Consider the following 23,361-nt stretch of genomic DNA (forward strand, 5'->3'; position numbering starts at 1 on the left):
ATGCAATTTTCCAGGGGATTAACTGTTTTAAAAGAATACAGTTATTTATTGACCAAGAAGCATCTGGAATGTAGTGTAGTTGCTGGATTATGAGTTGATGTTAACTTGAGGGATTACACTTGTCTGAGTGGGGATGTGAGGGATGTCCTTGTGGAGCAGCAAATGTGTGAATGGCACAGAAGTATTTATTCTGTTGAAGAGTAAACGGGATGTGTGGTCTTCTCTTTCAGGTTGGGAGATGTGTGAAGAAGTGTGACGAACGGCCATGGGACTGGAGAGACGGTGGCTTCAGGCTGTCACCACTGCAGTAGCCATCTGTCTGCTTAGTAAGTATGCTAATGAAAATATGGATCCATCGCTTAAATTTACTTTTACTGTGCATTTCCATAATTAATTTCTCCTTTTGATCTTGTTTTTTCACAAATGGTTTATCTCAGTACTGTATTGTCTTCGTAACAATAAAATGCTCTTCAGGAAACTGTTAACAAACTGGTAATTCACAAAAAGCATTCATGTTTTCAAAACGATAAATACTTTTTCCCGAAAATGACAAATTATTATAGATTCAGTTCTGATTACTTGGAAAAATACAGTATAAGAGACATGGTTATGTAACACTGACATGGAAAATTCACTCAACATGTATAAAAAGAACTTGTACATGTATACACACAGTGTTTCCCCTACCATTGAATTGGGGGGGCAAATACATTTTAATAAATGTTTTTATTTTTTGTATTTTACATATAATGCCAAGCAGAAGTAATTTAAGTTCACTTTCCTTATATACCTCATTCCTCATTCCTGTATAACAGATTGTGGATGAAACTTAATGTGATTTGTGAAACCTAACCCTAACAAGCCCTAACCCTATAACCCTACCCTTTTTTACTAAAATCTTTTATAGTTCATGACGCAACCACTTGTTTTCCTCCATTTGTCTGTTTGCATTTCTTCACCGCAAGCTCTTTGTCTACAAACATCAACAAGACCCATGTCCCTTGTTATGGTAAAGATTTGCAAAGCAACTGGCATATGTCGCCGTTTAGCTGCCTACATACAGTTTGAGCGACACCATAATGAAGTTGGCACATGTCCCATTGCCGTGGAGAAAGTAAAGAGGAGGGGTTACAGCACATGAGTGGGCAATAGGGAATGGGGCCAAAATCCAACTTAAATAATATCTCTGGGTGTGGATTTAGATCAATCCTGGATTTATGCTACCCCCAACCCTAGGCACGCTTCTCTTTGTGCGTGCATGTATTTGTAAGGGGGGGGTGGTGGGATTGATTGTGCTGGTCCGCAGACCATGTGTGTACCCCAGGGGGTGGTGAGAGGTCGGCTGGAGAGAGCACAGAGGATCCTGCTGTCCTGCATCAGAGTAACCCCCCCCCCCCCCCCCCCCCTCTGAGATTAAAGTAATCACCAGGCCAGATGAGCAGCAGAGCAAACACTGGCACCCAGCACATGGCAGCCAGGCACAGGAGCGACTGCTCCAGGTGTCCCTAATGGGATTGCTGTGTGTGTTTGCAGGCTTTGCAGCTATGTGATCTTGTCACCAAATTGTTGTTTTACACGCCCTCTGATGGCCCAGCTTTGAGCAGGGAACACTCTGGGGAAGTCACATTTGTAGGTCCAGTTCAACAAAGCATTTGTGGACCCGTTGTTGCTTCTTTTGCAATTAGTTTCCCACCACCTTTTCCTGTGTCTTGACCTTTTGCTGCCTGTGTGGCCCCAGCTCCCTCCTCTCACCCCAAAGATATTAATGCTCACATTTATGAACTGTTCTCAGCATAGAAGACAATTTTCGCAGGAACGACTGACCAAAAAATTCCAAAGAGGTTAATCTGGCCTCTCTCGCAGACATAACTCACCTTAATAGGCTCATATTTCTCAGGGCCCTATAGAACATGATTTATTCTGTTTATTCACACGTGTAACGTTTATTGCCCTCTTATGTTATCAGCAAATGTCCACAGTGACTCCCATGCTTTATCTTGGTGATATGCTGTTGTCCTAACAGGTTTGTCTCAAGGTGTGTCATCGTTGGTCCATGGCAGAGTGGGGGGCTCCGCAGAGCTGGGCTGCAATCTCGCGCCTACATACAAAGAAGCCACCACCCCAAACCTCTTTCCTCTACATGTGGTGGAGTGGGTGCGCCTGGGTTACAACGTTCCCATCCTCATCAAATTTGGAGTGTACGCTCCCCGTGTTCATCCAAACTATAAGGGTAAGTGTCATACATGTGTGTTCACTGACACATCTGTTGAAAGAAAACAGATTTTACTTGCCTGGAAAATACATGTGCGTGAAGTAAATCTGTCACCTTTCTTTGACTGAATCCTCCTTTTGGTTGCGCTCAGTCAGACAAAGAAGAAGCCAGTATCATGCCGGTGTGTTTCTTAAATGGTAGAGACTGACCACCAATTTCTCTAATTATGGTTCAGTAGACTTTGGTGAGGGGGAGGGCGTGTATACATGGGGCAACTTGTCTCTTTCACCTCGAGTTACGTGACTCTGTCTAGTGTGCCCAAAGGTAGACATGAGGAGGTTACACTGCTATTTATGACAACGTGGCTATAGGGGAGGTTTGAATGAAAGAATAGCCCAAATAGGTAATGCATCCACACACAAATCCCCATGTTCAGTCTGTGTGTTTCTAGACTGCAGCTGTAGTGTGGCGAGAAGGGAAATAGCAAGAATGCATCTGTTTTCATGGAGGCAGTGAAAGGGGGGGCGGGGTAGCTGAGCAATAAGAAGAGGGGTACCAGTAACGCTGTGCAATGGGGGGGATTAGGAGTATAAGTGGGGGCTTGGTGGTCTGATGACAGTGTTTTATTAGTATGCTGAGGGGTGACCCAGTAAGGGGAGATTGTTGTGCTGGAAGGAGGATGGATGAAGCATTGGGAATAATGGGAGTTTCTTGCTGGAGCCCTATAATCCCGTCATTGTCTACCAGAGGACAAAAGACAAAGAGGGGTATCACAACCTCGCCTTGCTTTGCCAAAGCTAACAGGACTACTAGGACACCCCAAATCCCATACTGTCCCAACTAGGTCACTGAAATATACCGAGAAACTGCCGCAAATGCCCCCTCGCATTTGTCGTATTACAACTTATTTTAACCGGAGATCCCACTGAGAATGAAAGCCACTTATTCAGAAACTTGATTGCAGTGACATGATAACCCAGGAACCACATTTAAGGATCACAAGGGCTGAGCCACAAACAGACTGCCTCCACAGTTGGTCTGCATGTGTTTGGCATGTTAACCCTCTTGTAGGCCGTTAACCACGTCATTGTCTAGGGGCAGTCATCTGATGCAAAGGAAGCTATAATGAAGTAAACAACGTTGCAGAGATGTGGCAGAGATTGTTCGGGATGCCCTGATATTTTTCCATATCCATTCCTTGTGCGTACTTGTCTGGTGTGGGCTTTGCCCCTGTCTGATTCAGATCCTCATATCTCCCCTCCCACTGGAGGCAGATGGCTGCATGTGAAGCGTGTCAGCGCAGTGGGTCTAATGTATTCTACCCTCAAATTAAAATGTTGGGGGATTTCAGATTTAACCCACTAGACAATCAAGTAGGCAGCCATTTTCAGATATATGTCTAGGCTTGTCCAAGAACAGGAACAAGAGAGCAGGGATCGTTTACTTTTCAAGGTTTAAGATCAAGAAACAGTTAAAAGACAAAGAATTATGGGTATCGCAGTGACCTGGGGTGGACTTACAGCATAATAGCTGCTTCCAATAAAGCTAAGTAGGGTGACAGACGTGAATATGTAATATTAATTCTAAGTGTTTCCTGTCCTTCCTATTGTGCAGTCCCATTAAAGTAGATTAAAATAAACCATAAAAGCATTCCGAAATGCTTTCTGTCCTAGGTCTGCTGCTTTGTCTCAAACACACCGATGCCGTCTGGCATTTTTAGAAACTGAGATGAAAGAAATTAGACCAGGCGATATGTTGGATGACTATTTCAGTCCATTAAACCAACAAATGTTTGATATGATATCAGGTGCATTGGAGATTGTGTTCTGTATTTGAGGAGTGCCATGAGTGGAGAGCAGCGTCCTTCTGTTGAACCTGTTAGACACCAGCCTCTCTTCTCTCCTTGAAGTGAACCAGGAAGGTATTAGTGCCCCTCATCTCCCTTCCTCTCCGTTTCACTTCCAGCATGCCCTGCAGGCCCGAACACTAGTCAACTCACAACAAAGAGGAAACAGCCGGATAAACTCTGACTGACACACTATTATAGTCTGTTTGAGTTGCATTTGTTGAGACAATATGTTCAAGTCTTGCGGTGTCAGGATGGTTTACTGTTGCGGAGCTAGATCAAATGTCTCCTGTGGGCTGAAGTAAACCAGTAGAGACTGTGAGAAGGGAACTCCGACCTGAGGTTAGAACGACAATGGGAAAACCCCCAGATCTCAGCAGGCCTCCATCACGTTCTCTGTGTGACCTCTGAACACTGGAGAAGTTAAGGGCCGCAATTTGTAACTCACATGAACAATTCACCTACGCGCACACAGATTTTAATCTAGCATTACACACAAACCCCTGACCTTTCCCTCTGTAAACGTAAAAAGTGGAATTAACAACTACGCTTCTGCAAACACAAGTCTACTTGGTGACTCAAGAAGCTGAAAGGTGAAACTGAGCACTTTTATCATCGCCAACCAGTTTTTCCCGCTACGACTAGACCAGGAACGGTGTCTAGCAAACAATGACACAATGAAAGAAGAATAGCTGGCAGCAGCTGGGGAATTTCACGTTCAACAGCTTAGGGCAGCGAGTTATTACAAAGGCCCTGTTACCTCATGCCTCAGGTGTGTCGCTGGCCAGATTCTTATGAAGAGCATGAGATCATGCTCCGCGCTTCCTGTTAGATCCTGCTCTCCTGGAGACGTAGTCCAAGTGTCCTCGTGTGGCGTGAGTGAACAATATGAAGTGTTATAGCTGAAGTAATCAACTGCAGCAAGATTACTGCATTTGTGTTAGGTAAAATATGCATTATTTTTAGCTGCATTGCCCACAATATTTTGACTAGGTTCACCAATGATGTGCATTACTCTTGGAGGAATCCATATTTTCCCAATGGTCAGTTCAACTGAGGAAACTCCAGGCAACTGACAGTTATTAACATCAGTGTTATCTCTTCCTAACCAGAAAAAAAGGCCAAAGATTCTGCACTGGAAAATATTTCAAGCACTTAGCGCCACCTCACCGCAGAGAACACCAGATATTAAGAATATTCAAATTCACACGTTTGCTTTGTGATCATGTGCGAGAGCTAACGCCTGCGGTAACTCAAGTTGCTGCTGTAGTTATATTAGGCACGTGAGATGGGTGTGCTTGCCGGTGCAGGGGTTAACAGTGGTGGACAGAGCGAGAGGGACAGAGTTAACTGTAATCTATCTCACGACAAAGAGCTATTCATAAGAGGGTTAAACTGATTAGAGAGACAGGAGGATTGAAGAGAGAAATGTGGGGGGGCGGGAGGGGTGAGCTGTCAGAGGCAGGGGGCCGGTCCCAGACTTATGATTGTATTCAAATCAAAACACATCCCACAATGCACCTCTGCCTGGCTCTCTTATGTACATACTGATGGACAAAGAAAAGCAGTGCTGATGCTTCTCCAAACAGAATAATCTGTCTTCCTCCATAGTCACCACTGCTATTGTATCACATGTAACTCACTACACACCATGTATTTCTACGTCAGTAAATATCAGTGGGAAGGCTCTGTGCAAAAATCACATCTTGATTCCTTTGCTTTAAAAATGAAGTCAAATTACACTATAACAGTACGATGTGAAATGAAACGTTTAGCATCACAATTGTAACCCAAAATGAACAAGAATAATGTCGATAAAATGTACGTGGTGTAAGCTGTCCTCACTCAGTTGCATTGCAGCGGCTTCACTTGCAGAAAAGCCACATCAATCTTACCTTAAAAAAAAAAAGCATGGAAGATCAGAAAGCATGAGACGAGCCCAGCTCCTGGCCAGCGGCAAGGCTCTGAAAGCTGAGTTATGCCCAACCTGCCACCCACTGGGCGAGAACCTGACCCTTGCTAAAATGAAGAGGGTGCGCCTCAGAGGTTCACACAGCTCTGATGGATTAGCGTTTCCATTTTCTACCCTTGGCTGCACCGCAGCTTGACCTGTTGGAAACAAGGGCTCATTTTAAGGTAGACTGGAGCTGTCACGTGATAGCTCCCGGAGAGAAAACAGCGAGGAGGAGTCGGAAGGGCGGACACGAGAAAAGCCATTGTTTCAGCCATTCCCTGTTCACTGTAGAATCTAATGATGTCTGTCTCCTCAAGAGGACTCGCGGACATTGTGCAAATGTAGCACCAAGGAGAGTGATGGATGTGTCTGCCGGGGAGTTACGGAGCACAGAGGTCAGAAAGGTCAAGCTCTCATTGGTTGTCAGTGGATTATCGATGTGTGCAATTCAAGTAACCTTTCTGTAACCCCTCCTTCAGTTCTTCTTTGATTTTAGAAGTGGGATAATATACTAATATGGTTGATCATTTTTCAACTCGTGATCAATTATTCCAGCGTATCTGCATTGTATCTGTGCATCAGCGAGAAAAACAACCTTTGTTGTGAACAATCTTTCAGGGCAAAGCATCTGCCAAGTGCCATTACAGAGTCCATTTCCAGTTCAAAGATGCAACATTCAAATTTAAATAAAGCAACATTTGTCACCCAGCGTCGGCCTTTTGTCTGTCCACAGGCTGAAAGGAAAACAAAGTACACTCTTTGCTGTCTCTCATTCCTTTCTCTCTCTCCCTCCGCTGCCTCATGTGCTGTGGATGTGACACGGCTGTTTTCTAAACCTAAACATGTTTTTCCCCTACTTCTAATTTTTCAAATATGTGACAGAAAGAACTCACCCCTCCCCCGTGTAATCAACCCGACCCATGTTTGGCTGCGGCGCGTTTCTACAGCAACTGAATTCAAATCTGAACCTACAGCCCGGGCTTTTCTCAGTCGCATCACTATGGTAACCTTGGAGAATGGGAAAAAGGGGGGCTGCCTTTGTAGTGATGGACAAGAGGAAGGATACAGGAAAGGGTTAAGTGTTTGACAGGGAAAACAGAATTCCTCCTTTGAAATCCAGGGGGCTGGGCACACATCAAATTTTGAAAATCAACATGTATACACGCCCACGTGGTTCTGAACCCACAAGACCAGTGCCACACGGTCAGTCAGTGGGACTTTCACGGGGCTGTGGCTTTGGTCCCCTTACAAAATATGACAAGAGGTGCTATTAGCCACAGAGCTCTTTAAGTATACCATAATATTTAGCCACATGAGGATTAGGTGAGTGTTTAAAGAAGGCTCGTGGGATTTTGCACATGACAGTGTTTTTCCCCCACAATCTGCAGCGGGCAGTGAATTCCACGTGTGATTGGAAAAGTTTGCATAGGAAATGGACACCTCAGGGAGGATCCCTCACAGAGAGATAAGAGGAAAATGCCTAAAGTTATCCCCGTACCTGTTATCATCCATCTGCACACTTCCTCTCTCCGAGCCCCGCCCAACTGTTTGAAAGATGCTGACCTGAAATCAGAGGCATTCACTTTATGGAGACTCTTAAGTGAGCACCGCCCATCAAACTCCGGTCTGTCTTTTAGGTCAGTCAATCATTAAGCCAAACTATTAAGCATAGCAACGGTCCCAGTCAGGAATGCAGGGTTAATTGTTAGCTATTGATGTCTGTCTTTACTCCCAGTGAGTGTTTCACCCTGTCTTAAGGGCGCGTATAGTGCTGCGTGAATTGCATGGCTCTCAGGCTCTGCTCCAGCCCCAGCTGTCTGCAGGGAAACCGTGTGAATAGTGAGGATATTGTGTTTCTCGTGATATTGTTACTTCAAGGTTGCAGGGCATTCAAGAATTCACATTTGTTGCACACAGCTATCTATGCAAGAAAATATATTTGTGCTAAAAAGAAGAGGATTCATTTGTTTCTCCATTTGCAGTGCTTTATCTTCTTATACTTTGCAGCTTGTTGGTAGCAAGCAAGAATGACTGGATGCCGGAAACTTCCCCTTGTTCCTCTGTTTACTTTCAAACTGCTCTTGGCCAGGGCCTTGTATGAGCAACGTGTGTGTTTCCCCCCCTCTGCATGCATCCTCCTGTCGTTTAAAAGCGCTGAGATTGAAGGGTGGGAAGAGAGTTCATTGAGAGACAGAATAAGGGGGGGGGGGGGTAACTTCAGTACCCTGAAAACCAGGCTGCAGTCACCAGGCAACCAACAGATCAAGTTTCAAAGCCTGACAAGGAGTTGTAAGAAGTACAGAGAGGAGGAGGAGGAGTAGAGGGGGATATAGGTGTGTGTGTGGTAGGGAAACGTGTGTGCTCATGCATGGATCCATCTGTGTGCTGCAGGGTGTTGTGCTTGCAACTGCCATGTCACACATCTTTTATCTCTGGCCAATACCCCTCATTGATAAACAAAAACACTGGACTCATTTCATTATGCAACTGTTGTAAAAATCGCTTTTGTGCTAAAAATTACAAAAATAAAAAGAAGAAAACTGACTTAGTGACTTAGTACTAACTGACTTTTTTTTTTTGAAAACCTATTTTGGTGATTTAATGAAGCTGCAGTCAAGAATTCCTGGCACCCTCATTCAAGCTTTCCACTCCGCCACCGCCTAAACCCTAAATGACAGGACTCCATCTTCATCTGTAATCTCGCATATCATTACAATCATCACGTGAGTGATTGATGCGTTTGCCCTCCCATTTACAGGCACTGACATCTAAACATCTGAGCTGCATATTTGGTCTGCAGCCTCTCCTATTTTCATAAATCCTCATTATGTGGCTGTCTATTTGCTACAAACGTTAGCGCCACAATTGGTGTGTACACTGTGTGGATGTGTCTGCTATCATAAGGTCTATGACTTTGACTGTGGCCTTTGTGACTCTGGATGCCGGTGTCCTCCGCATGGTAAGCCCCCTTCCTGCATGTGCTGACTCTGCCTGTCTGGCTGTGTTTGTCTGACCCTCTCACTCTCTCTCTGTGTCTCTCACCCTTTCCTCTTTGCCCTCCCAACCTCACCCCTCCTCCCACAGGTCGCGTGTCTCTGACCCGGGGTGCCTCTCTGCTGGTGGATCGGCTGACCCTGGAAGACGAGGGCTGGTTCGAATGTCGCATCCTGCTCTTGGACAGCAAGACAGACGAATTTCGTAATGGCACATGGACCTTCCTCTCCATCACAGGTGCAGCACTGCAGGGTTCTAGAGACTTGGAAGCGGCTTCTTTCGTTAGTCATCGCTTGCACTGTCCTTTTTTTTTTAGCACAGCCAAAAGCATGGGGCCTAGCTGGGACTCTTAAGACTCTGGCAGGCTGAATACCATATCAATTTACAGAACCATACATCACACAGAACACGAGGATCCGTGTGATGTACAGGGCCACATGGTGATAACATCTTGTCTTTGTCTCTGCTTAACCTGCTGTGAGCTGATGTCAAAGTAGGAGTTGGTTTCAAGAACCAAACTGATTGCATTGCATCAGTGCATGTATTAGATTTAATGTGAATACATGTTACCTAAGAATATGTCCAGTAATCACAAATCCCAACCCGACACAGAACCCGGCAGACAGACATATTTTATCCTAAGCCTGCTCCAGTTGAGTGAATCCATATATTTTTTATCATAGTTGGGTCTGTGTTCTACTGAAATATATATTACATATTACGAAATAATATGATTTGCTGAGGTATGGTGGTATCTCCGGTATTGCGATCCATTATAGCACATTCTGCACAAAAGAACAAAAACGCCACATTAAGTGTCTCTTTCCAGATATACTGATACAGTTATATATAAATCTATTAATCTTGTTGTGAACGGCTTCAACGAGAAGACTATATCCAACCGACTGCCCATATTGACACAGAAGGTAAAGAAACTGTTCACAACAACGTCTGGGGATTATCTCCCAAAACATTTAATCATATTTATTTATATATTATACATAATGTCCAATTTGAAAATGATGTGGTAGACTCTTAATTTATGCATTTGGAGGCCAAAGTCAAATTCATGACTCAGATTGTCTTCTGTGTGATGTAAACAAAACCCCCCAAATCATCTGTGCCCTCTCTGTTCTAGCTCCACCTGTGTTTATCAAGAAACCACCGACTTTTGTGGAGGTTCTGCTGGGAGACTCACTGACTCTCAGCTGTGGAGCCCATGGCAACCCTCGACCGACTGTTGTCTGGCACAAAGATGAGAGCCCGATTGAGAAACATGAAAAAATAAAAGTGAGGAGGATTAACAGATGGCATTTGCTGTATTTAACCGAGTTCCTTATAATTAGCATTTCCTGTAGCAGCAGTACCTTTGATGTTCCTCTCCACAACTTCCTCATAATCTTCCCCCAACCTTTCTCTCCTTCTTTGATCCTCTTACTATTCACCTTCACCCCCTTTAAGGTGCTCAATGGGACCTTGTCTTTGGCCTCCGTCACAAGAAATATTTCAGGAGTGTACAAATGCCACGTGTCCAACTCGGAGGGGAACCTGACCCACTCTTTGCAGCTGCAGGTGAAAGGTCAGTGTTGAACCGTCAATTATTGGGGAGAGTAAGAATCTCTGCTCATCTCATGTTTAAGCATGTACTGTGATGTTCAGGTAACAAGACACAGCTTCAGTATTTTTGAAAATAACAACAACCACATATTTTTTCCCAGGAACTAGTAATTTTAAACTAGATGAAACCGTCTTCTCATCTCCGTCCTGCTTAAAGGCTTTATGATCTAGCTGGCTAATGAAATCCCAGAGAACATATACTATACTGCCACCTACAGGCTATTACCTGCCTTGCAATGATATAAGACTTCGCACCATTGAACACTGATCTTTCTGCTAATCTTGATTGTGACTGACTACATTACTATATACAGGAATATTAATTACATCAGTATATTTTGTCTTTTTCCACTTTTTGCCTGAAAGGTCCTCCAATCATCATCATCTCCCCAGAGGACACCACACTGAACATGACCCAGGATGCAGTTCTGCAGTGCCAGGCTGATGCCTACCCTTCCAATCTCACCTATGAGTGGTTGAAACAAGGACAGAGTGTTTACCATATTGAGTGAGTCCAGGTTTATAATATCAGGATCATGAACAGAAGATCATGACCAACAATCAATCGTAATATGCTCATTTATTTCAATTGAGTTCTAAAACCAGTTTTTAATTCAATTCAATTCAACCCAATTTTATTTGTATCACGCCAAATCACAGCATACATTGTCTCAAGGCACTTTACATAGTGAGGTCATATTACAATATTACAGAGAAAAACCCAACAAATAAATCTCACAATGAGCAAGCGCTTGGCCATTTGGCGACTGTGGAGAGAAAAAACTCCCTTTTAACGGGAAGAAATCTCTGGCAGAACCAGACTCAGTTGTGGGCGGTCATCTGTCTGGACCGGTATGGGTGAGGAGAAAAATGGGGGACAGAGGAGAGGTGGGCAGAAAGAGGGGGAGAGGAGAGACAGGAGGAGACAAGAGAGAACAGTTGTACAACCGCCGCTTTAATTTCTACCATAGTGATACTTATAATTACAAAATTAATACTGTCACTTATAAATGCAATGATGTGGTTGTTATTATTAGTGATAATAAAAAATAATAATAATGATGGATTTGGGTCCTGCAGGTCTGGAATCAGAGATACACTAGGAGAGAGAGAAAACACAAACAGTTAGTGACATGTAATGTAAACATATCGGGGGAGAGAGGAGTTGTATAACAGTTGCGATAATCTCTACCAGACTGATACTTAAAATAACAAAAAGAGTACTAAGAGTATGGTGAGAGAGACAATGGGGAGAGGGAAGAGGTGGGCAGGAAAAGGGGTAGTGAATAGAGAGAAGGGTAGAGGAAAAGTGAGAGAGGAGATAAGCAGTGTGTAAGGTGGCGTTCCCGGTCTAGGGCGACATCCACCCCCGCTTGTCTAGGCTTACTCTGGCTCCTTGATCACTACTCTGAGAGGAGTAGTGAGAGGGAGAATAGGTGAGAGATGGAGAAGTGAGGATCTTCCGATGGTCAACACTGCGCTAACTATAAGATTTCTCAAAGAGGAAAGTTTTAAGTCTAACTTTAAATGAAGAGAGGTTGTCTGCCTCCCTGACACAAACTGGGAACTGGTTCCAGAGGAGAGGAGCCTGGTGGCTGAAGGCTCTGCCTCTCGTTCTATTTTCACAGACTTTGGGAACCACAAGTAGTCCTGAGTTTACAGAGCGAAGCATTCATGGAGGATAATATGGAGTTATGAGCTCTGTAAGATACGATGGGGCCTGATTATTAAGGGCTTTTAACAGGGATAGTGGACATTTTTTTGTGTATTTAAAAAAAAAAACTGGGTAACTTGTAACAGGTAACTTGTACCAGGCACAATGAATCAATTAGGTGAGTCTCCAAACCATGGTGCTAATGCAATCAATTCTAATTAGATTATTTATGTCTATTATATCATGTGGTCATGAGCGCACTGTTAATCTCAGACAAGGGAATTTGTGGTTCAGATTAATGTGACATCTTTCGAAATTTTAACAACAATCAATCTGTTTCTCACTAAAAGAAAGAGGTTTGCGTCAATTTGATGATTTCTTAAATTTTCCCTATGTTTTGTATCTCTGTGGCTTTAGATCCCTTAAATCCAGAGTGAAGATTTTGGTGGATGGAACACTTCTTATCCCTAATCTCATCCCAGAAGATGCTGGCAACTACACCTGTACCCCAACCAATGGGATATTGACCCCGCCCTCTGCCTCTGCACATCTCAAAGTGAAACGTAAGGGGTTCGTCTATTACACATCAGTTTTCCGTAACCCGGCAGATGTGGGAGCATTTCCCAGCAGGCCATGGGTGAAGTTACATCTTGTGATTAATTCTTCTTCCTTTACCTCAGACCCTGCACGTGTAGGACGAATGCCCCGAGAAACATACTTGCCTGCGGGCATGGAGGGGGTCATCGTCTGTCCTGTCCAGGCTGATCCACCTGTGCTGTACGTCAACTGGACCAAAGACGGGAACAATTTAAATCTTGACAACGTAAGGCGAAGTAAAAGACGATTGTAGAGTGGAAATTCTCACAAAACGGCACGGATAGCTTGGAATCACTGTTTGTATTTTTTCCTCCTTTTACCTGTCCAGCTCCCAGGTTGGCTGGTGAACGCAGAGGGCTCCGTTTTTATCGCAACTTCCAATGACAATGCTGTTGGCATGTACACCTGTACTGCCTATAACAGTTATGGCACCATGGGCAAGTCTGAGTCCACACAAGTCCTTCTGCAGGTAAGGCTGGGCTTCTTCTTCAGTTCAGAGGAAAACTCTTTTACTGTGAGTGCAAAGTTAAACATGGACAGATGTAACAAGGCTCCCTCCCTCCGTCAGGACCCACCATCACTCCGAGTGCCTCCTCAGCCTGAGTATTTGCAGGAGGTGGGCAGACAGTTGATCATCCCTTGTGAAGCCAACGGAGACCCCAATCCAAACATAACATGGAGCAAGGTACAGGAGGAGATTTTAGACCCCAAAAAGGATTTGCTGCACAAACGCTCCTTTTTTTTTTACTCCTTATTCAACCCCTGTGGTGGTATTGCCTTATAGATTGGCCCAACACCTCGATCTCCATACACTGTGTTGGCTAATGGCTCCCTCCTGCTGCAGCCACTCAGTAAAGATCACCATGGGGGCTGGGAGTGCCTGGCCACTAATCGCGTAGCGACTGTCAGTGCAGGCACTGTGGTCATGGTGCTGGGTGAGTGGGCTGACTATTATTGTTGATTTATGACACTTGACCTGAATGAATTCATGTGTATTGTCAACAGTTAGAACTTACAAAACATGTTTCTATTTCTTAGGCACCAGTCCTCATATTGTCTCCTCTGTATCTGTAACAACGGAGATGAACCAGGCCAACGTGTCCTGGGTGCCTGGTTTTGATGGTGGATACACCCAGAAGTTCACAGTGTGGTGAGGAACATATAATACAATCAGTATTGTGCAGTTCTTAGCTGCCTCAAAGTTTTATTTGGGTCTTGATTTTGGCTGTTGTGACATTTCTTTCAGGGTGAAGCATGCATCCAGGGGGAAACACGAATGGGCGTCTTTGCCTGTTCCTACGTCCAAAAACTACCTTCTGGTGACAGGGCTACTTGCTGGCACCGACTATCAGTTCAGTGTTCTACCGCAGAATAGACTCGGCTCTGGGCCTTTTAGCGAAATAGTTTCTGTGCGAACGCAAGGTTTGTGCAAGTTGACGTATGATTTGTATTCACTTTCCCCTCACTCTCTGTGATGCTGTTTTGCCTCAATGTGTCAGTGTGAACTTATATCAGGTCTTCTTATCAGCTGTGCCGACAGAAGCATCTACAGCTGTCAGCACCCTCCCAATGCTGGATCCTCCCACATTCCTGTCAGCCAACCAGACTGGACAAGGTGTTCTCCTCCAGTGGTCGCCTCCAGAGGCTCCAACCTCTCCACTGACGGGCTATGTGCTGCAGGCCCGCAGGAATCAGGGCCAGTGGGTCATCCTCAGCAGCATCATCAGTGCCAACCAGAGTGAACTACTTGTACAAGGACTGCTAAGGGTAATCGTCTCTTGGTGTCTTACTTTGAATCTGTCTGTTCTGTGCTTTCACAACCTGCTTGTATTTCGATGAGAGAGCTATTTTGCCAAAAACTCAGTCATATCAAACCAGTGTTATGATTTATATTGAAAATGTAACTTTCCTCACAAGCATAAAAGTTTATGCTTGCATTCTGAGGAGTTTATCGAATTTCTGATATTATTTTCTCTCAGGACTCCAGTTATGATTTGAGGCTGATGTCACGCAGCAACAAACTGCTCAGTGAACCCAGTGAGGCTGTCAATGTATCCACCATAGGTGAGTGCCTATTATGTTTTCGGGTTGTCCTTCTGTACATACAAGCGTTTGTCCGTCCCATTCTCAGATCACCTAGAAGGAATTTCTTCAATTTTGGTTCAAACATTCACTTTGACTCAAGGATGAACTGATTATAATTTGGTGGTCCAAGGTCAAAATGCATATTCGGCCATAACCGAAGTAACCATATGCTAATTGTAAAAAAAAACCCCACATACATAGTATGATCCTGAGAGAAGTGCATGTAAACTGCAAAGTGACTAGTTGGCAGAGGCAATACAACTGTGAGCTGGTAATTCTGGAAAGAAACTGAATATTACTGATTCTGGTCTGATTTTAGGGATGGAGATTTACCCTCTCCGCCCAAGTTTCCTGGAGGTCATCCCTGAGCCCCTGTTGGCTGGAGTGTTAGCAGGAGTGTGCTTCCTGTTTGTGGCCATCATCCTGTCCTTGGTGACCGCATGCTATATGAGTCACAGGAGACGGCATCGGCGCAGAAAGAGAAGACAAGGTAAGACATCAGAACACTGTGCATAAAAATATGTAACTGAATGTGTTGGTGTCCAAAAAGTTCAATTGCAGATTTCTGAGTTTATATTAAATAAACTGACTGAATAAATCCAACAGTTCTGTTGTTTGACATTTTTCTTCCCCTCTCCTTAGATCTGCCATCTGCTTTCCAGAAGAACTCATCTCCAGAGTAAGTCTCCCGACCAATCCCCCCGAATATTCATACCTTCATCTACAATATGATTTTAACAGTTCATGTACAGTACCCATTTCTCACTGTATTTGCAGCTGTATTTATGAACATTTTTTAAACTTGGATGTTGTTTTACTTATTATAGCCATAGGTAGAATATGGTGAAACACTAAAAGCAACATTTCTATACTCTTCTACCTGTAGTCTGACTCTGTAACAGTAAAATATATATTTACATTAACTGAGCTGTTGATGACATTTTTAAAGAAAATACCTACTCTGCAATCCTTAATGTAGTATAAATGTGCAGGGAGCTACAAATTGTAGCTCATAGTGCTTTTTTAAAATGAATGTACATTACTGTAAAGTTGTTTTAAAGTTGTTTTTCTTGTCTACGTCTTTCCCAGAGCTCGCTCGCCTCCACGCAGCCCAGACAGTGTCCTAAAGCTGAAGCTGTGTCCACCACTTCCCTTCTTCCCCAAATCCTCTTCACAGTCTGATCGATCCTCCTTCGATAAAGGCAGCCGTGGGGAATACCATGACCAGCGGAAACAACTCTTGTCCAATTCTTCTCCACCCCCACATTACACACTTTTTGAGAGTCATCTGGGGTCTCAAGCTCCCTCACCATCTGCCCTGGAGTCCATATCCAGAGGACCAGATGGACGCTTCATTACCCAAACACTGCCAGAGGGTTCCAGTCCCTCCAATAATAAAATCTTTAAGAAGGACGTCCTGCAAATGAATGGCGGGGCAAGTGGCTCAGGGAGCAACCGGACATCATTCAGGGACTCTCCAAAGTCCAGCATCTTGAGCTCAGAGAAGGACGAGAGGAGGCATTCTCCTCTCACTGTGGACGTCCCAGAGCTCAACAGACCTCCTTCTTCACCTGGTAGAGTAAGAGCCATGGCCAGAAACTTCTCTCGCCAAGGCTGCTTTTACTCTGACGATGAACAAGGCTCCGAGGCACTTCTGGAAAGAATCAGCTTCTATTCAGACAGCAGTGAGAAGAAACCCAGTGATTCTCTCAGGAGATATCGTATACCGGGCCACAGTGATGATCTGTTCTCCAGTTTGGGCAAGAGAACAAAGCTGCTGGATAGAGATAGAGACAGACTTCGCCATTCAGGCTACCAGCCTATGGAAAGTCAGCTGACTGATAACAGCACCCTGGTCTCACAACTGCACAGTGAGTTGGAGAGAAATAGCATTAATAAGTTTGTCCAACTGGCACAGGAGAGGGAAGAAATGGAGAGGGAGCTCGAGAGCTATACAGCTGACCAGAGAAGCCGCAGCCGTGGAAGAGATAAGTGTCAGTCTAGTGCAACAGAGAACCCTCAAAGGGATGCACCCAAGTCGGAGGAAGAGCCAGTATGGAAGACACAAGATGTTACTATCAGACAGAAACGAAGGCCCTCTGGTCAGACAAGTCGGGTGTCTGACTATCGGAGGGCGTGCTACTTCGGGACCACCAGCAGTCCCATGGACCGGCTTCCCACGTCTCGCATACAGTGGGATATTAGCCCTGTTACCTCCGTCACCAGCCTCATTCCTGTACGGAGTCCCAGAGAGACCACGTCGCCCAGGTCGCAGCATCCTCGCACAGGTCGGGAAATCCCTGAGGACTCTCTCACAGTAGTTAATTCATCATGCTCTCCGGTCACCCAGAACACCTCCCTCCCCATGTTCTCGCCCGATGTCAGCCCACCGGTTTTGTGTTTAGAAACACCAGTCAGAGCCAGGTCCCTGAGTCCTCAGAGAGAGCCAGACATATGCAGGAAATCCGTGACTGAGCAGGACGGAGGTGTCTCCTCAAGGTCCAGGCATTCGTATGCTTACTCAGCCAATCAGCCCTGGGATTCTGCTGCCAGAAGTCCTACAGTCGACAGTGAGAGGCCGGGAAGTTCCGCTTCTGTACCATATAATCAGCCTGACAGAGCTAAAGACTTCACGGCCACAAGGGATCCCAGTCCCTCGAGTTATTCTACCTTACCCTATGAACACCATGAAGCAGGGGCAAAGGCCAAAGACAGGGAGACTCAGGGCCGCGATGACCGCCGGAGTTTGGGGTTTTACTCCGAGTTAGAAAAAGAGGGTGTCCGAGCACGCTCCAGGAGGAGTGACAAGTGTCTTTTCTCTGATAGTCCCAGCCCCATTTCAACATTAACTCTTGTAGAAGAGACAGAGAGTGACCAGTCACACTTTTCTGTGCCCAGAATGTCAGAGTCCTTCAAGGTCAAACCTGCAGCCCCCTCTCCTAAAATGTCCCCACTGCAGACAAGTGCAATTCTCGAGTACCTGAGCCTCCCAGGTTTCGTCGAAATGAGTGTGGATGAGCCCGTGGGAGGAGCTGAAGTCACAGACGCCGCTGTACAAAGTTCAGAACTTAAAGCAGATAAATCTCCGGTGGCAAAGCCTGACGTAGTTCCTACAAACTGGGAGGTTCATGTTCAAGAAAACCAGCGAATGGGCTCAAACCTAAAGGAGGTGTGTCATGAACCAACTCATTCTGGGGCTGCTGCGGAGCCCAGCCTCGATGCTTGTAGAAAACAAGCCTATAAACGCTCCCTCCACGTGGAACCTCGAGATTCTTCACACAGAGTAAGATTTCCTGACGAGACAATACCTCCATCACATGGCCCGGAGAAAACTAGCAAGCAGCTCTACCGTGAGAAAACACAACTTCGAGTCGGGAATATAAGCACAGACAGACCTGAATCCAGACTTGGATCCAGGTCCGCTCACACCATGCTCAGTGCGGCCAAAGGCGTGGCAGACATAGTGTCCAAACACTCCTGGAGTTTTGTAGACAGTAGTGAGACTTTATCAGAGCAATCCCAAAGACAAGCTTCTCAGGGCAGCAGGACCAATAACATTGCATCTCGGATAGCTCAAGCCCCTGTGCCATTTCTCAAGAAATCTTTAAGCATTGGCCCCTGTAGGACACTCTCGGGCATGGGACAGCCGCGTCCTTTCCTGAAGAAGTCCATCAGTCTGGGCTCACAGAGGTGGGAGCACTTTGAGAGCCCAAGGACGTATATTTCTGAGAGGTGCTACTGGGACGAGTTCCCGAACCCCAATGTCAGGGTGAAGTCCTGCAGTTTGGGCCGCACACCACCTTCCATGCCCAGGCCAGGCCCCTCCTGGAGGGAGTATGTCCCATTCAGACGCCCCAGCATAGGGAGCTTAGAGAGGCCTCATCACACACAAAGATCTTTAGCTAGTCCTTCCTACCTCACACATTCTATGTACCCGCCCAGACAAACCTCAGTCTCCCCAAAGCTGGAACCCTGCGATCCGCGACGTCAAGCCGCTGTTTTCCTCGAGTCCTCCAGGTGGTCCCCTACTTATCACGAAACTCTGAGGTCTGCCCAGCATAAATATGTCCCCATGCCGTCCTCTGTTCCCATGCCCCAGTACCAACACTGGCCAGGTTCAAGAGGGGAAACCATGAGACCAGTGGACCCCAGGAGGGGCCCTCCAAGGTCCTACCTCCCAAGGGGCATCAGCTGGCCCTCCCCTTATTACGCCCCCTTCCCACCCAGGGAGGGAGAGAGTTACAGACAGCCAGACAGGATGACGGGGAGGGGAGGGGAGACTGAGATCAGGGACGGAGGGAGGGCCAGTTACGCCAGTCAGAGCAGTGGTAGGGGTAGCGCTGGTCTATTCCAACACTCACTGTCCATCACCCCCACACTGCTCAGCTCCCCCGAAACCACAGAGGAGAGCGAGCGTCACAGAGCTGCGACGGAGCTGCCGGAGAGGAGAGCGAAAAGGTGACACACCGCCACACCTGGACAGTAACAACCAACACACAGGAGTGTCCTCCTGGCCGAGGGATTCATTTATGTTGCCTAATTCACATCAATGTGTTTTGTTTTTTTTCTTCTTTGTGATAATCATTTTCTGACCGCTTCGTTTTGTGTATCTCATTAGAAGGAACACTTCAGTAGATGAGAGTTATGAATGGGACTCTGCAGATGCGTGTGTGGACTCGGAGGTCCTGGAAGCCATGAGGCTTGATCAGTCACACGTGGGCTTGCGGCGAGGAAGGGTCGAGCCCAGACATGATCAAGCTGGTGGCCTCCAGGACCAGCAACAGAAAGGTGAGCCTTTTTTGTACACATCCTCGTGTGATGTTTTCGATGTTGCATGCGTCACTGTGCGTGTTCACGCTTGATGAGATGGCGCTGCATGCGTTCCTCCTGTGCCCTTGTGCTGTGTGATTATTGTGAGCCTGTCCCATGATATGCCCATCCATGCATTTCCTCTCCCCCGATGCCTTCCCCAGGCCCGCCTCCCTCACTCAGCCCGCCAGTTTCCAACCCACCTCGCTGCGAGTTCAGCCGCTCCCTAAGTGAGGCGCGCTTCAACGCTCTCCGTCAGGAGTACCAAGAGTACAGGCGAGCGCAGGAGTCCATCTGTTCCCGCGAACCCTGTCTCACCCCCGGCTACGATTCAGACTCTGACTCAAGCTCTGCGCTGCTCTAGCAGATTGACCCGGTCCGTTATTCTTCCTGCACCTCTCACCTCTTTCCATTTTTTTCCCACCTGTCACTGTTCCCCTGCCTGCATCCTTTTCTTGCCTGCTGCTGTATCATCTATGTGCAGTGAATTTGTGCATGCCAAAGTCAATGCCGCTCAATTTACAGTTAACATGATTTGAACACATCCTTTCAAGGGCTATTCTCTTATACTGGCGTTGCTCTGTCTTTGTCTTTCACAGGCACATCGGACACAGATACTCAGTAGCAATTTTAAGCAACAGATGACAGCACTGTGGACCTGGACAGTCACACCTTGCTGGAGCGAAAGGTGAAAGAACTTGCATCGTTTAAAGTTTTTGTATGGCAGACATTTAAAAAAAAGACTACTATATGGTGTATTCCATCAAATGTGACGGACTGCAGCTCCTCAGTTTATATCAAATGACCCTTTTGTTCCACTGTGCTTTGCGAAGTGAAGCTGAGAAGCGATTATTTATTTTTCCGAGAAGCTTGTGTAACTATTTGGCGAGTGCGTGTTTTTATACCATGACAATCGGGGACACAGGAGCCCCTTCGAGGAATGAAATGTTCACACTTGACTTGAGACAGTTTCACTGTTGAGAGTTGAGAAAGACCTGCTTTATAAAAGCAGCGGTAGGCTGCATGCTACATAATGAGGGCTGAATTTCAACTTAGTGTCAACCTCCCTTCACTAATAAAAGGATGCTAATGACAATTTTGAAGCTGTGTGAAGTTGTGTCGATGATAACACATTTACTGTTTGTGGAGTAAATGTTGCCTGTGTTCCCAGTCAATCACTGCTCACGGCATTTTCACCACTGTCTTCCTCTGAATACGACAAAAAGTAACTTGACTAATATTACTTCAAGATCACTTGATTAGACATCTCTATTAATTGTGTAAAAGCTCTCATCGGTTCATGCTCCATCACCTTGATAACTCCAAACAGTAAGTTTTTGTATTTATAAGAAGTGTGTTTATTTAGCTCGCCCTGCTGGTTCCCTGATCATCGCAGGTTTCATACTTCATACCTTATTTGCCGCAGTAACGCTTCCCTGTTGATATTTTATTATAAATCACCTAACATAGCCTCCCAGTATTTGTTCAAAATGTACAAATGTTTATATGTACCTTAATATGAATGGACCCTGCTGTTGCATTGTATATTCCTCATCATCATTTCATCAGATGAACAAAAAAATGTTACTTTCCTCCACCTGTCAAACTTTGCCCCTGTGATCAAATTATTATTGTAAAAAGCAGGGAAATTATTTTTGCCTTATTTTTTTGTCAAAGTCGTATATACACTGGATTATTGACCCTGGAAGAGTTGCGCTGAAAAACTAATCAGACAAAACCGATCAGAGGGTTAAAAATGATTGATTGCTTGAATGGAAAACGTTTTTGTTTTGTCTTTTTGCTCACAGGAAAAAGTATTTCTGTATATTTACTGAGGTGAGTTACGATATGCAACAATGTTTACAATTCCCATCACTGATGTGACGGCAGCACTGAATATTTCAACTTTTATAAATATTGTGCCCATTAGCCCATTGTTGTTGTTTTTTTGTTGTTTTTTTTTACTGCAAAATGACAAATGCTGTTTTTGTACATCACCTGACGAACACAGGTGTAAAGAATATATTTGTTGCTGTACTTTGGAAAGATCCAACATTTGTTTTAGATTTAATTATAACCCAGATGAAAATGGTCATATGGAGTGAGTACGCATTTCTGGTGATGATTTTAGAAGTTTTATACAAACTGGAAATTTTTATATCTTGCCACCTGGTTGTTTTTTGTTATTTTTTATAAGTTTGTAATGAATAAATTGTTTTATTCTTAATGTAACACAGAGATAGTGCTGATTTGTTTGCGCTTTGAGGAGTAGCATGTGACTACACCTGGTCCTAACCTATCATCTCTCAGTTGTCTGAACCCACCCTCACTTTCTTTTTCACTTCATACCTCTCTTTGCTCAACTCTTTTCAGGCTCATTCATTCTAACATTCCCTCCCGTATTCACATCTTTGCAAACCTTCTGTCTCTCACTGCATGTAATTTTTTATGATATCATCGTGACATCATGATGATGTCATTCCAGCCACAGGACCGTAAACATGTTTTTTTCTAGATCTATGTAGCTCTTGGTTGTGTCCATAGTCCTGTAAGAGGCAGGGAAACCCAGAAAATGTTTTAGATTTTTTTAACAACGCCAAACACTTATGATATGATATGATATCATGGTGAATATGTTTTCGCATCAGTATAAACTTTGGATTTTCTCTGTGGAGACATCATGGAAAATATGCTTTTTGTGGACCATGTTTTTCTTGGTCTTGACCTTTGACCTATCTGCAGCCAAAATTTATAATCTGGAGATACCCTCCCAAGTAATAATCCCACCAAATTTCGTGAAGATCCGTCGATGCATCGTCGCGTTGTCTATCGTAATCTCTAATCCCATTTTTTTCAAATTGTAAAAACACAAACAAAAACATATAATAAATAACCACATATGCATCTGCTATTTTTTTTTTCATGGTATCCATCCTTCGGTCCTAAAAAACTCTTTCCAGTGGCAACAGATTATTTTTCTTCTACATCTCAACTGAGGTATTTAACAATTTTAAACCTCATTTGCTATTAGTCTTTTATTTCATCTTTTTTTCTTTTTAATGGCACAAAACATGGCCATGGGCACAACGCTCCTGATTACCGCTGCCAATCTTGTGTGTGAGGACCTGTGACGTCGTGAACGATAAACATTTATCTATATCTAGCCCATCTAAAATGTATATGTCGGGATTCAAACTACCTGTACAGAATGTTGAGGCATCCTGGTGGAGAAGGCTGGGCCAACTTAACACAGGAAAAGAAAAACACATTTCAAGACTCTAGCCATAATATTACTGCCTAATTCAAGGACTTGGATAAGATATTCAACAAGACGGAGATAATAATAGGGAGAACCCTACAGTGGCCCTGAGAGCTCACCGCACTGCAAATTAAGAAAACATCTTCGTCAATTTGACAACACACCGCAACACAACACAGTGAGAAAAAGCGCTGCAAATAGGCCGCAACGAAACGGAAGTGTTTCCTGAGGACAGTTAAAATTGATGCACACGTCTGGACACACTTGTTGTTGCTGCGGATTTTGACTGACAGCGCTATTGAGGTTCTCTTTCCGTCAGTGCTCTTGTATTGTC

General features: G+C 44.8%; 1 protein-coding gene across 2 annotated transcripts in view; it reads left to right on the forward strand.

Moving 5' to 3' along the window:
- The window catches only part of igsf9b (immunoglobulin superfamily, member 9b), a 28,406-nt gene extending 6,406 nt beyond the window's left edge, over positions 1 to 22,000 (forward strand). The window contains exons 2-22 of one of the 2 annotated variants that reach the window (XM_035640582.2): positions 231 to 326; positions 2,024 to 2,230; positions 9,097 to 9,243; positions 10,145 to 10,296; positions 10,468 to 10,585; positions 10,990 to 11,131; positions 12,695 to 12,840; positions 12,958 to 13,100; positions 13,203 to 13,343; positions 13,443 to 13,559; positions 13,659 to 13,809; positions 13,913 to 14,024; positions 14,121 to 14,296; positions 14,403 to 14,641; positions 14,854 to 14,938; positions 15,279 to 15,449; positions 15,602 to 15,638; positions 16,049 to 19,417; positions 19,578 to 19,747; positions 19,933 to 20,144; positions 20,368 to 22,000. In XM_035640582.2, coding sequence (XP_035496475.2) covers positions 266 to 326; positions 2,024 to 2,230; positions 9,097 to 9,243; positions 10,145 to 10,296; positions 10,468 to 10,585; positions 10,990 to 11,131; positions 12,695 to 12,840; positions 12,958 to 13,100; positions 13,203 to 13,343; positions 13,443 to 13,559; positions 13,659 to 13,809; positions 13,913 to 14,024; positions 14,121 to 14,296; positions 14,403 to 14,641; positions 14,854 to 14,938; positions 15,279 to 15,449; positions 15,602 to 15,638; positions 16,049 to 19,417; positions 19,578 to 19,747; positions 19,933 to 20,132 — 6,084 coding nt within the window. In that variant the 5' untranslated portion in view covers positions 231 to 265 and the 3' untranslated portion in view covers positions 20,133 to 20,144; positions 20,368 to 22,000. The remainder of the gene's footprint in view (positions 1 to 230; positions 327 to 2,023; positions 2,231 to 9,096; positions 9,244 to 10,144; positions 10,297 to 10,467; positions 10,586 to 10,989; positions 11,132 to 12,694; positions 12,841 to 12,957; positions 13,101 to 13,202; positions 13,344 to 13,442; positions 13,560 to 13,658; positions 13,810 to 13,912; positions 14,025 to 14,120; positions 14,297 to 14,402; positions 14,642 to 14,853; positions 14,939 to 15,278; positions 15,450 to 15,601; positions 15,639 to 16,048; positions 19,418 to 19,577; positions 19,748 to 19,932; positions 20,145 to 20,367) is intronic. The other variant, XM_035640584.2, reaches the window with a different exon arrangement.
- The last annotated feature ends 1,361 nt before the right edge of the window (positions 22,001 to 23,361 follow it).

This window comes from Scophthalmus maximus, chromosome 19 (assembly GCF_022379125.1).
Source record: "Scophthalmus maximus strain ysfricsl-2021 chromosome 19, ASM2237912v1, whole genome shotgun sequence".
NCBI lineage: Eukaryota > Metazoa > Chordata > Actinopteri > Pleuronectiformes > Scophthalmidae > Scophthalmus > Scophthalmus maximus.